The following is a 14,078-nucleotide window of genomic DNA, read 5'->3' on the forward strand; positions in this document are numbered from 1 at the left end:
GGTGTGTGATGTTTGAGACTCTTTAAAAGCAGGTCCAGCATCGTCTCTTCTCCATCACTGATTAGTTCATTAAACATATAGTCTGGACATTTCCTGACTGTTCCTGTTACTTTTAGCTCTATTTTCCATTAGTGGGACTGGTGCCCACAACAAACTAGGACCAAATAAAGGTGAGTTTTAAATTCTGTTTAGCTTCATTTTACACACATTTTCATGCAGTCTCAAATTCAAAGAAGCATTCTTGGCATGAATGTTAAATTTACATTATTGTTGAGTTACAAACTATTGGATCAGTATCATATCTCTCTCTCTCTCTCTCTCTCACTTTTAACAAGGTTGTGGGTCATTTTTGACATTTAGGAGAACAAACAGAAAGAGATCACAGAATCATAGAGAACATTAATGTATTTCTGACAGGTATATGAACCTTCAGGCCAACTGGGTCTTGCACTACATGTCTGGCCTGTTCATCTGTGATATAACAGTTTTGTAACTACAATGAATTGTCTACCACTTATCAGATCACCATCATTTTGACCAGGACTCACTGAAAGACCAGATCTTGTATCCTGACTAAATAAAGGATAAATAAAATAAAATTAACAAAAAACAGACACGAGATCCACCAGCTTCAACACAAACAAAGAAGACCACAAGAATGGACCTGTGGAAGTACAGAGAATGGACTGTGGATCAAACGTGTCAGTACCTGAGGGAAGAAGGGCTTGGAGAATGGCAGGCTATATTCAGAGGTTAGTTTTCTAGTTTGGTAGATTATTGATGGTTAGTTTTTGGCCTGAAAAGCTAATCCAGCTGAGAGCTGCTTTGATGCAGAATAGTCCAAATGTTTTTAAATGACTGTGATGATAAATAATAGAGATGCTGGTGTTCTTTAGTCTGCAGGTTTTCTGGACATCCTGTTATCCTGTTATACTCCCACAGGGTTTGTAGCTGTATGTCTGTGGAGACTTTCAGTCTGTGAATCAGACTATGAAACCAGTTTGAACTGTTTTTTCTTTTACCTAGACAATAACATCAGTGGTGTCACACTGCAATATCTCACTGAACAGCACCTGAAAGATATGGGCATTAGGTAAGTCCACCCTCATGTTACATTAAGTTTCAATATGTAAAACAATCACCTGCCTGGATAGATATCTCTGAGAATCACACCTAACTCATTTCTCCTCTGTTTTTTCTTTTGTCCAGGCAAATTGGTGACCGTCTGAAAATCCTAGACAGTATCAGAAAGCTGTGGCAAATCACAGCACAAGGCAAGGTAATGTGACCTGTACCTAAACATACATCACATTGAAACTTTGAGACTGAACTCAGAAAAGATGAAGAGCTTATAGAATAAACAACAGGGCAGTGTGAAAGATGTCAGACTTTTACTGGGCCCTAATTCACCAACATTTACGATTGTCTATTTACTTACTTTCTTGTTCCAGGTGTTTAATGATCCAATCCATGGACACATAGAGTTACACCCACTTCTCATCAAAATCATTGACACACCCCAGTTCCAGAGACTGAGAAACATCAGGCAGCTTGGAGGAGCCTACTTTGTTTATCCTGGAGCTTCTCACAACCGCTTTGAACACTCACTTGGGTTTGTCTGCATGTTTGCTGATATACACAGACATATGTCTCTGAAATTATCACAGTCACAGTTAAGGGGAAGGTCAGATTGCATTAAGCACCTAATAAAAACTAGAAACCAAATGAAATCAAAATCAAATCAAACATTATTGATCCCACAGCAGTGAAATTCACTTGTGGCAGCAGTTTACAAAAAAACTGAATGAAGAACAAAAGAGCAGTATTAGAGAAACAAAGAGTAAAGTGTGCACACAATCAAGAGGTGTGCAATTTCAAAGTATTTACAGGTATTTACAAAAAAGCCATTACAAAAATTGAAAAAGTAGGATTTACAACAAAAGTGTAGCAATGTGATACTATCAGAGAACAACTGAACTGTTGAGTTGTGTAACAGTCTGTCACTAAAGGAGCTGCTTAGAGCTTCCACTGTCTGATGCAGTGGGTGAGATGTATTGTCCATAATGGATGTCAGCTTGGCTAACACTGTCAGATTCCATACCATAGTATCAATATCAATAAACGTGATTTCAGTTTGAAAACAGTAATTATGGAACCTCTGTGTGCGTGTGTGTGTGTGTGTGTGCTGTATGTGGTTCTACAGGGTGGCATACTTAGCTGGAGAACTTGTAGACGCTCTGAGCAGAAGGCAGCCAGAGCTTCAGATCAGTCCCAGGGACATCCTTTGTGTGCAGATTGCAGGTCTTTGCCATGACCTGGGTGAGTAATACACACATTACCTGTGATCATTTTCAAAAAGCTAAATGTTGTTGTTGCTAAATGTTCAGCTAAAACACGACAGTTTCTATCAATGTTTCAGCTTAAATGGCTAAGAGGATGTGTGGAAATTATGCTCAACTACTGGAAAACCTTTCATGTGAAATATTTGCTACATTTTTTGAATGTTATTGAGATCAGCTGAACAGTCAGTGGAAAGCTTTGAGGGCTCAAAAATATTTAATCTTTCATTTGACCATGTCAGAAAATAAAAGTGTTCACAGCTGTTTCAAAGAGCCACACTAGGACACAGAAAGATGTAAATCTGGCTGTGAGAGGGAAGGATGATACACAACAATCATCAGTCAATAATGGCACCAGTGGTGGCTCTAATCATTTTGGTAGGATCGCACACATTTTCAGAGAAGGTTGGCAGCACAGTGGTGAGGTGGTCAACAAATATAAACATGAAAAACAGATGAATCGTATTAACAGCAAACAATAAACAGCAAATGGAAGGATAAACAAATGTACTTAATATACAAAGGGGATTCTGTTTTAAGAGTAGAGTTTCGTTTCTAATACCTGCCTAAATAAATATAATTACAAATGTCTCACTTTACAATTTAAGTACAATTATGATGTATGAGGTAATTTTATCTGTGATGGACTGGTGACCTGTCCAGGGTGGACCCCTGCCTTCCACCCGAGAGAGAGCTGGGATAGGCTCCAGCAGATCCCCGTGACCCTGAGCCAGGAAAAGCGGGTATAGAAAATGGATGGATGGATGGAGGTAATTTTATATTTCATTCTTCATATCTAGGACATGGACCATTTTCCCATCTGTTTGATGGAAAGTTCATCCCCAAAGCACGTCCAGGTGTAAATTGGAAGGTAGGAAACAATTTCTGTTGTCTAAGTATAACATACTAAATGCACACACCATCAACTGCAAAGGATTATGAACAAACGTCTTTATTTGTGAGCCAAATGAACAAATGACAAGGAAAAATACTGAGGATTATTCCTGAAAATGTACTAAGAAAAACCACTGTCATGTACAGTACCAGTCAAACGTTTGGACTCAATTCAATTCCAAAGTAAAGTGTGTCCAAACTTTTGACTGGATGTGTATGTTTGTTAAAGATAAAGACTGAAACATCAGTTGTATTACACCTTAACCCTAACCCTGAAAGTAGCTGGCACTGTCCAACAGGACAGCCAAGAAATAATTCAGCTCATAAGCAGCATATTTTGCAAAAAGTTGAACTAGTCCATTGAGCCCACTAAGACATGCCATTCCTGGTATTTTGTAATCCTGTTCACTCTCTCAGAGGATGTTGTACCAGCTATTTTTCCAACTACCTACAGTAGTTACCTTAAATTACCATTTTGTTTATCAACCTACATTTAGTCACCAAAGGCAAAGTGAAAACATGTTTCTGTATAATTTTTTTACAAATTAATTAAAGACTCAAATCTCTAATTTCAAAAACTATTCAGAGCAATTGTTTTCTGCTGTGTAGATGCCCCTTTGGCAACAATTCCAGCTTTAAGTTTTGACTCTCTACACCTGGATTTAGGCAGAGTATGCCATTGCTCCTGGCAGATCCTCTTTTTTAAACAGCTGGTCCTGCACATGACTGAAGTGGACCAAGAAGGTCCAAATCAGTTACAGCTTTGAATGGGGCACTGAGGGGCATCTTGGTGCAAACCCTTAAATTACAACTTCTATTATGCTGCTCTAATCTGATGATTTCTTGATAAAAATTTGTGCATAGTTTTCACAAAACCAGCATTATTTATTTTATTAAATGAGATTAGGAGTGTGTGTAAGTGTGGTTGTTTGTCTTTGTGTGTCTCTATGTGGCCCTGTGATGGACTGGTGACCTGTCCAGGGTCTACCCCTGCCTTTCACCCAGAGAGAGCTGGGATAGGCTCCAGCAGATCCCTGGGACCCTGATTAAGGAATAAGGGGGTATAGGTGATGGATGGATGGATGGAGATTAAACATTTCTAGCACATCTAGCACAATGGACATTGAATTTGTCCTGACATTTTTTTCCACTACAAAATCTCTCTACGATATCATTTCAACACCAGACCTTAGTAAATGAACACACATAACCTGTTTCATCACAGAAAATTATATTACTCATATGATAAATTGATTTTGTAAAAAACATCTTTACATCTCTGTTACTTGGTTTATAGCAGGTCATATGTAACTTAGAAGTGTAATTTATGGCCACAAAGTTGCTGTGATGAGACAGTCATACAGTATATAAATCTATCTATCTACCAGCTTGTGATCCATCCATTAGTGCTACATGCTCTGCTGCTTTTAACCAGTTTGAGGCTGTTTCACTTTCCTTTTTAGAGAAGTTTATAGGCCATATGAAATGTTCATCTTGTCCTACAGATGTTATGCCTCCTCGATTTTTTAAAGAGATCTTTTATACCATTGGACCAGTGGATCAGGAAATTTTGAATGTCAGTCTGAACACTGATGTTGTGCCTGAGACCTTTAAGCATGCTGTAGTGCAACCATTAATTAAAAAGCCTAACCTGGATCCCTCGATTCTGTCTAACTTCAGACCAATATCTATGTTACCATTTCTTTCAAAAGTACTGGAGAAAATTGTCTCGGTACAGCTCCAGTCTTACTTAGATCCACATGGCATTCTTGAGGTGTTCCAGACTGGTTTTAGATCTCACAGCTGCATTTGATACTGTGGATCATTCCATTCTCATATATCGTCTGCAACACAGTGTGGGGATTACTGGTTCTGCCCTGGATTGGTTCAGATCTTACCTGACGGACAGACGTTTTTCTGTTGGTCTTGGTAACACTGTATCTTCAACAGCAGTCCTCACAAGGGTCTATTCTTGGCCCTTTGTTATTTTGACTTTACCTTCGGCCATTGGGATCCATTATTAGGAAACATAAAATGTCTTTTCACTGTCTTGCAGACGATATTCAAATCTATCTTCTATCTACAAAAACTTTAACACCACTTTTGGAATGCCTGGAGGATGTCAAAGCATGGATGGCAGTTAAGTTTCTGAGCCTTAATGAGACCAAAACTGAAGTGCTGGTATTTGGACCTAGTAGAGTCTGTGTTGACCCTTTCCCTGAGACATGTTCCCTTAAATTTTATGTAAAACCAACTGCTAGAAACCTGGGTGTTTTATTGGACAGTGATTTTAAACTGGATAAGCAAATTAACTCTGTTGTCAAAGCTAGCTTTTTTCAACTCAGGCTCTTGTCCAAGGTCAAGCCATTGTTAACAAGAAAAGAGCTTGAGAAGGTTATGCACGCTTTTATTTCAAGCCAGCTTGATTATTGCAATGCCCTCTATGTTGGTGTTGGCCGGGCCTCAATTGCAAGGTTGCAACTGGTCCAAAATGCTGCTGCATGTTTTTAAACTGGAAGACATAACCCCTGTCTTAGCGTCCTTACACTGGTTCCCTGTGCAGTTCAGGTTAAAATTTAAACTATTTTTAATGGCCTACAAAGCCCTGAATAATTTAGCATCTCCTTTTAAACCCATATAGTCCAGCACGGTCTCTCAGGCTTAGCTGTTGCTAAGCAGCTATCAGACCACTTACACAGGAATGAACTATTTGAAGATTTTCAATCAGGATTTAGAGCACATCATAGTACAGAAACAGCACTGTTAAAAGTTACCAACAATCTTCTCTTAGCCTCAGATAATGGACTTGTTTCTATACTTGTCCTCCTAGACCTTAGTGCTGCATTCGACACCATTGACCACAGCATCTTATTACAGAGACTGGAGCATATGACTGGTATCAGAGGAACAGAGTTAAAATTGTTCCAATCCTATTTATCGGACAGATTCCAGTTTGTTCATGTCCATGATGAACCTTCCACACGAACAAAAGTTAGTTATGGAGTTCCACAAGGGTCTGTGCTAGGACCGATTCTGTTCACCATGTACATGCTTCCTTTAGGCTATGTCATTAGGAAGCACTCTGTTAATTACCACTGCTATGCAGATGGCACTCAGTTGTGTCTATCTATTAAACCTGTTAACACAAACCAGTTAACCAGACTTCAAGCCTGTCTAACTGACATAAAGGCCTGGATGACCAGTAACTTTTTACTTTTAAACTCAGAGAAAACTCAGAGTCTTTGTATTTGGGCCAAAAAATCTCAGAAATAACTTTTCTAAAATTATAGCTACTTTAGATGGCATAGCACTGGCCTCCAGCAATACTGTGAAAAACCTTGGAGTTATTTTTGACCAGGACATGTCCTTTAACTCACACATAAAAAAAATCTCTAGAACTGCCTTCTTTCACCTGTGCAACATTTCCAAAATTAGGAACATCCTGTCTCAAAATGATGCAGAAAAATTAGTCCATGCATTTGTTACCTCAAGGCTAGATTACTGTAACTCATTACTATCTGGATGTCTCAATATCTCCATAAAAAGCCTCCAGTTAATCCAGAATGCCGCAGCCAGAGTCCTGACAGGAACTAGCAAGAGAGATCATATTTCTCCTATATTGGCTTCTCTTCATTGGCTCCCTGTAAAATACAGAATAGAATTTAAAATCCTTCTTCTCACATACAAATCCCTTCATAATCAAGCTCCTTCATACCTTAAAGACCTCATAGTACCATATTATCCCAATAGACCACTTCGCTCTCAGAGTGTAGGTCTACTTGTGGTTCCCAGAGTTTCCAAAAGCAGAATGGGAGGCAGAGCCTTTAGTTATCAAGCTCCTCTCCTGTGGAACCAGCTCCCAGTCTGGGTTCAGGAGGCAGACACCCTCTGTACTTTTAAGGCTAGACTTAAAACCTTCCTCTTTGACAAAGCATATAGTTAGGGCTGGCTGCAGGTAACCCTGAACCTCCCTTAGTTATGCTGCTATAGGCCTAGACTGCCCGAGAGCCGTCGGTGCACTGAGTTCCCCTACCCTCCCCTACCCTAACCCTCCCTTCCCTTCCCCTCTCCTCCTCTCCTCGCCCCTCACCTCTCTCTGTACCTTCTGCAGGTGTCCCTGGTCCTGGAGCTGTATATCACTGATGTGCAGTTACTGGTCCCACCAACCTGCAGTGTCTATTTGTTGTTTATTGTTGCTGTTCTTTTCTCTCTCCTCTATCCACTCACCCCAACTGGTCGAGGCAGATGGCCGCCCAAACTGAGCCCGGTTCTGCTGGAGGTTTTTTCTTCCGTTAAAGGGAGTTTTTCCTCTCCACTGTCGCCAAGTGCTGCTCATAAGAGATTTGTTGGGTTTTTAGTTTTAGTTTTTGTAAAGTGCCTTGAGATGATTTGTATTGTGATTTGGCGCTATACAAATAAAATTGAATTGAATTGAATTGAGGTCTGGTGAGCAGACTTACAGTACCTAAATGTAGGATGAAGAGTCGGGGCGATCGAACCTTTTCAGTAGCAGCCCCTAAACTTTGGAATGAGTTGCCCCTGTACATCAGGCAGGCCCCGACTCTTCCTATTTTTAAATCTCACCTTAAGATCTTTTTCTACACATTGACATTTAATACTGAGTGATGAGGTATTCTTCTACCTGTTTTTAATATTTTATTATTATTGTCTGTTTTTATTGTCTGTTTCTATCTGAAGCTATTTTAAAATTGTACAGCTCTTTGGTCAACTAAGTTGTCTTAAATGTGCTTTAAAAATAAATTTGACATTTGACTATCATATATCATGTTTTCGCAAAGAAATGCTTTGTCTACCTGAGCAGTGCATCATTGTATTTTTGATCTGAAATCGTGGCCATGCACACACTTATTTAAATCTATTATTTGTATCTTGCAGCATGAGGACGCCACTGTAAAGATGCTTGACCACCTGGTGGAACGTAATAACCTGCGGGAGGCGATGGAACAGTACGGTCTGGAGCTGCCAAGGGACCTGGACTTTATTAAGGAGATGATTCACCCTAAAGCTCTAACCAGAGGGGCACCAGTTAGTTTGCTTCAAACTGTGTGAAATCAGTCAGTATCCTCATTGATAATGTATCAGTATCAGTCTAATGTGACTATTGTGTTTTCATCTCCACAGTGGCCACATAATGGCAGAGGACAGGAAAAGTCCTTCCTCTATGAAATTGTGTCAAACTCAACAAACGGCATTGATGTGGACAAGTTTGACTACTTTGCCAGGTGAGGTTTAATGAACAGCTACTGTGGAATAATTTGCTTTTTGATGCAGAGTGATGACCTAATATGTATTATTTCCCCTGAACAATTGTAGTTTATATATTTTATCACATTTGCAACATGCAGAATTCTCCAACATGCTTTGATAAGTTAAACAATAAACAGAACATGCTTCAGTCAGGGCTAAAGAAGTAAAATGTAAAAGACTTTTCACCTAATCAGAGAACAGTCCATTTGTCAACTTTAAGACTCTTTTAGACACAGACCACCATGACCAGGATCACTGAGTGTTACGATGTATGGTCATGTGTGTTTGAGGGAGGAGAACCCACACGCAGATACAGAGGTAAAAGGTAGTTTATTAGGAATATAAGGGTTGGATGCGACGAGTAGCGTCTTGATCCAAAGAGGTGAAGTCCCTTCGAGCAGTGAAGGCTGGGGAGTTGGCCCAGATACCAGGGAGGATTCAGGTAGAGACTGTCGGCAGGAGAGAGAAGCTCAGCGAGGTTGAAGTAACGCAGGTGGCGTAGGCAGAGACGGCGACCTGAGAAGAAAATCCTCGGTGAGAAGAGCAATCATGCAAGATAAAATAAGCCAAGGTGAGTTACTACCAGGTAGGCAGACTGAAGAACTGGAGATGTGACTGAGGAAAACCGGGACTTATATTGATGGGGAAGTGATTACTGGAGGGCGACAAGGAAGACAAACACGGAAGGAAAACAGGGAAATGAGGCAAGAGGAAAGAAAATTAGGTGCTCAGCTGCCCCATGACACTGAGAATCTCCACAGACATGTCTCCAGATATTTTTCTGTCTATTTCTTCTCAGGGACAGCCACCACCTGGGCATCCAGAATAATTTTGACCATCGCCGCTTTCTGAAGTTTGCCAGGGTGTGTGAGGTGGATGGGCAGAGACACATATGCTCCAGAGACAAGGTGCTGATGACGTTGATCTTTATTTTTAAAATCATAAGTCCATTATTTGATTAGCTATGACTAAACTACAGACAATACTCTCAACAGGAGAAAGACAATCTGATTGACATGTTCCACACACGGACTGGTCTCTACAGAAGAGCCTGTTATCACAGAGTGACAGACCTCATACAGATTATGTGAGTAGCTACTCATCTTATGTTTGCACTCTACAATATTATGTTTGATCTTCTGCCCAGTTTAGATGATTTCATTTGTTTTATGAGTCACTCTCTTATGTTGAAATATGTTTTCAAAGGTCATATTATGTTTGTTGTGTTTATCCAGGATCAGTGATGCTTTTTTAAAAGCAGATGAATTCATCCAGATTGAAGGTTCAGGAGGGAAGATGTTCAAACTCTCCACAGCCATAGATGACATGGAGGCCTACACCAAGCTGACAGGTCTGTAGATATCTCTCTCTCTCTCTGTGTGTTGTTTCTTCATGATTGATTAACATTAACATTAACACACTTGCTATACAGTGTGTGACACTAACAATATCTTGTTATTATGACAATGACGATAAAGTGTTGATTTTGATCCAACTTTATACAGTTTAGCAGGTGAATTACAAAAGCCTATGTAGTTATCTAAAAGCTATTTAAAAACTAATGAGTGAGACAAAAACTGTCAGATGGAACTGGTGTCTTGATTTAGCTTAAACATGTTTGACTGTCTATTTTAAATGTTTGCATATCAAGACAGATCAGATTCACTCATTTTTCAATGAGTACAAGGTGAAAGGAGGCAGTGATACCAGCTCCTTCCATTACACTCTGCTATTTTGGAGTCTTATGGTCAAGTTTATTTTGGAAAAGTATTTTCATGTTTAAGAACAAATGTATTAGAAATAATTTTATCGTGTACAATAGTTTTCTTTTATTCAGTTTATGGTGTCAGTTTTATCACCTACCTACTTTGTTTTGTAAATTATTCAGTTTATAGTCTCAATTATTTCTTTGTCAGAAATGAGTTTGTGATCTTGTTCTGTCCTGTCTCCTACTCTGACTCTGTGTCCTGTAGATGATGTGTTTGAACAAATACTCCACTCTACCTCTGCTGACCTGAGACCAGCAAGGGAGATTCTAGAGAGGATCAGATCTCGACACTTCTATGTGTTACTGGGTGAAATTCAGGCTGAGATGCCCTCCTCCACAGTACGTATTAATGTTGTTGTGTGCTGGGTTAGATATCTGCTTACTATTTATGTGACAGTAATCCTTATAACACTGAACATTAAAGTCACATTTCTGAAAACTGATTTTAAGGTTGATGTTAATCTCCATTTCTTATTTTTGAAGAACTGTGTGTACTATCATTTCAGTTCCCTCCATCATTTTAGATTGCTGGCATCCCTGTTGTACCTGGATTTTACAATAACTGTAACAACTTCTGACAAGTTAAACTTTAGTGTTGACAGAAACACTGAAATGTCAAGCTGGAGTTTTAGGATGTATATACAGTTTTGAGGCTGTTTCCAGAGCCAGAGGCACAGCCAAGGCTGCTACTGTCACAGCCAGACTACTGTACGAAACCCACCACCTCAGTTTTTAGAACACAGCGTACACTAAGGCTTTTAGTTTTAACATTAGACATAGCCACAGATGAATTAGTTTATTACGTTTATTACTGCAGTTAAGATAATCAGTAATAACAACTATGTCCACAAGTTGTTGCTAGTTATAGTGTAGAATAAAATGGCAAAGCATGACTTCAAAGTACAGCATTGGCTTTAATTAAAACACAAAGATAATAAGTTAATGAAGTTTGGTTCATACTGTACATAGCCATGAAATAAGTGAAAAATGTTTATGTTGCCAGTTCTGCCTTGACCTGTTGCAAGTCCCCTAACGTAAAGGAATCCATCTGCAATTTGTGTACACCACAGAGCACATCCCACCTCTTGGCTTTTGGGTGCTCAACCACTGACGGTGTAACGTTATAGCACCCGTAGCTATGGGAGCACCCAGTGACTGTGGCTACAGACTCAACTCGGACTTGATGTTTGGACTGTTTATATACTTGACGAGAGACTTGATTCTTGACTTGGACTTCCAAAAAATGACTTGTGAAAATCTCTCTAAAGAAAGCATTCCCAAATTTAAGGAATTTACAGTGTGTTGTCAAGATTAAATAAATCATAAATAAATGCATGAAATTTAAAAAAAATTCTTGTCACTCCTACTTCTTACCTTTTTTCTGCCATCCCTTTAGGAGATGCTTTCCAGATGGAAACAGGAATGGGCTGGTACCAGGCTGAACCCTGAGGACTTTGAAGTTGCAGTGAGCCTTTAATTGACTTATTTTCACTTCATGTTTCTAAAATCACATTGTGTTGATTAGCATTTGATTTGTAAGATGGTGCTTTTACTTTTGAATATAAAACAGGCTTCTCTCTAACTTTTAGGATAGTACTATGACCTATGGGATACAGGACAAGGAACCCATTGAACCCATCAAGAGCATGTACTTCTACAGAAAACGTAATCCAACCAAAGCATTCACGTTCCCTGGAGACAAGGTCAGAATGAAAACAACAACATAATCTCATTTGTATTTTCTTTCATTTTCATTCTCAAATTTATGGAACAGTCATTTGTGTCCAGTGTGGAATCTTTTCCCAATGTGGTTTTCTTTGCAGATCATCAGGGTTTACTGGAAGAAGACTACAAATCAGGACACTGCGAAGAGGCAGTTTGTCCAATGGTGCGAAATAAATCGCTATACAATACGTGAGGTAATGTTTAATGTTTTTATCATTTAACTGTCATCAATAATTTAATCTATTGACAAACACTATATTTTAGTATAACTTATTGAATGATTGACAGGATCTGTGTTTAATTCAGTGGTACCATTTCAGTCTGGAGGGAATGGTTTATATAAGTGGACTAGAGCGTCTCATCATGATAAAGTGGAGCCAAGCTCTTACCACCACACATTATACTGAGGCTTCTCACAAGCCCTGTTTGTCAAGCTATTCACAAAGTAACCTGCAGTTTTCACTGTCTGCCTTCTTCCTAAAAACAACCAATGAACTGATGTGTAGCTGTTGTTAGCCCATAAGAGTGACACAGCTGGCACCAATTTGGAAATGATGTCATAGGCACACAAACAGTGTCACATGACTGTACCAGGATGTTCAGTAGGTGTCACTTAGAGACTTCATGAGTTTCAGTGTAAGGCTGCATAAGGACCTTTCCAGAAAATATAAAGTGTTTATGACACCTGTGTTCTTGTTAGTGAATAATAATGACAACAGGGTAAGAGAAATACAATACAGTAATACCAGTTTCCAGAATATTCTTCCTTTGGACGTTTACATGAAGCCAGAGGAATTTCAAAATAGATACAATTAACCACTGACAGTTTTGAGACTGCAGTTCACCTGTACCACTGGAGTTAATATGTATATAAATGTGCTACACATAAAAAACCTAAACATATACCACATAAACATATAGCTTTTTATTTTATTTTTAATGTAAATGTAAAATAAATTTTTAATGGCAAAGCGATTCATAGCTTGTCAGTTAGATACATAGAATTCAGACCATTAGGTGCTTTTCTAATGCACAAATATCCCAGCCTGGCCTAATGTCATGTTGATGAATACTGTCCTATAAAGCTGTTGTCTTGCAGCAGTCCAGTTTAGCTCGATATCTGTGGCTCATGTTAATAAAAAAGTAGCATCTTCAACAGCAGCAGAGAACAGGACAGATGTAGCTGTGGTCATAACATTTAGCAGCAGCACTACTCTAACTAAACATGCTCTAATTAAACATCCTGCAGTGACATCCCAACATATAGATGCATTTAACCAATGACAGTAAAAGCTGAAACATTTCCAGGACTAAAAAAGCTGCAACAGTATTTTGCATCTGTCCCAGCTGTGCAGCTGTTCTCCGCATCTCTATGAACTTATAATACCTTTTGAAAAAACAGTAAAACCACAGTTCACTATGGGGAAACTGATGTAACTTGTTTTTTGTATAGTCAGTAATGTTACAGGTAATTTACTGTTTCCTTTAGCACAAGGTGGGGTCACCACAGTTTTTTTTTTCCTGACTGCCAGGCCTTAACCCTAAACTTAGCAATTTAACCACATAGGCTAAAAAGCAGCAACTTGTAGAGAGCTGGATCTAAATAAAACTTTTTCTTTCTTCAAACAGAAGTCGAATTGTTTATTGTTACTCAAATAGATGATTCAAATTAATTTTCAGCTTCAGTGCAGTGAATATGATGAATTATATCACCAGACACTCTGCACTTTGTTAATACTAATGCACTGCTCTTTTCTCTAATGCAGCTTGGAGGCACTCCTGAGGAACATAACTAAAACAAAGAAGCTGAAATGATGAAAACTGAAAGAAAGCAAAAACACTGATGCTCATTGGTTGGTTTCAATTGAAAAACATATAAAACACTTTTACAAGTGTAGAAAATCATGGATTCATTAAATAATATTTTCTGAAACTTTTTATGACACTATATTTCACGTCATTGTTTTACTCAGCTATCAATTATATTCATGTTATTTTTGCATAGTTTTCAAATGATCTTAGTCAAATTTGCAAACAAAGTACAAGTGTGTATTCTTTATGACTGGGGTAGGTTTAAAGTACCA

The 14,078-nt window shown here is 38.8% G+C and overlaps 1 protein-coding gene across 1 annotated transcript; it reads left to right on the forward strand.

Annotated features, from left to right (window-relative positions):
• Positions 1 to 64: 64 nt before the first annotated feature.
• On the forward strand, positions 65 to 13,819 carry LOC113146112 (deoxynucleoside triphosphate triphosphohydrolase SAMHD1-like). Its single transcript, XM_026333399.2, has 17 exons — positions 65 to 170; positions 522 to 752; positions 1,027 to 1,093; positions 1,210 to 1,279; positions 1,452 to 1,612; positions 2,204 to 2,319; positions 3,140 to 3,210; positions 8,130 to 8,279; positions 8,376 to 8,476; positions 9,301 to 9,409; positions 9,497 to 9,588; positions 9,737 to 9,852; positions 10,475 to 10,608; positions 11,666 to 11,734; positions 11,859 to 11,972; positions 12,093 to 12,188; positions 13,761 to 13,819. The coding sequence occupies exons 2-17, from the start codon at positions 659 to 661 to the stop codon at positions 13,788 to 13,790; spliced, it is 1,590 nt and encodes a 529-aa protein (XP_026189184.1). The 5' UTR covers positions 65 to 170; positions 522 to 658; the 3' UTR covers positions 13,791 to 13,819.
• Positions 13,820 to 14,078: the final 259 nt, after the last annotated feature.

The sequence above is a fragment of the Mastacembelus armatus genome, chromosome 7 (genome assembly GCF_900324485.2).
Source record: "Mastacembelus armatus chromosome 7, fMasArm1.2, whole genome shotgun sequence".
Classification (NCBI taxonomy): Eukaryota; Metazoa; Chordata; class Actinopteri; order Synbranchiformes; family Mastacembelidae; genus Mastacembelus; species Mastacembelus armatus.

Coding starts and splice junctions, on each gene's coding strand:
- LOC113146112 (XM_026333399.2), top strand. CDS start 659: ATGGACCTGTGGAAGTACAGAGAATGGACTGTGGATCAAACGTGTCAG. Junction 9,853..10,474: donor GGCCTACACCAAGCTGACAG/GTCTGTAGATAT, acceptor TGTGTCCTGTAG/ATGATGTGTTTGAACAAATA. Junction 12,189..13,760: donor ATCGCTATACAATACGTGAG/GTAATGTTTAAT, acceptor TCTCTAATGCAG/CTTGGAGGCACTCCTGAGGA.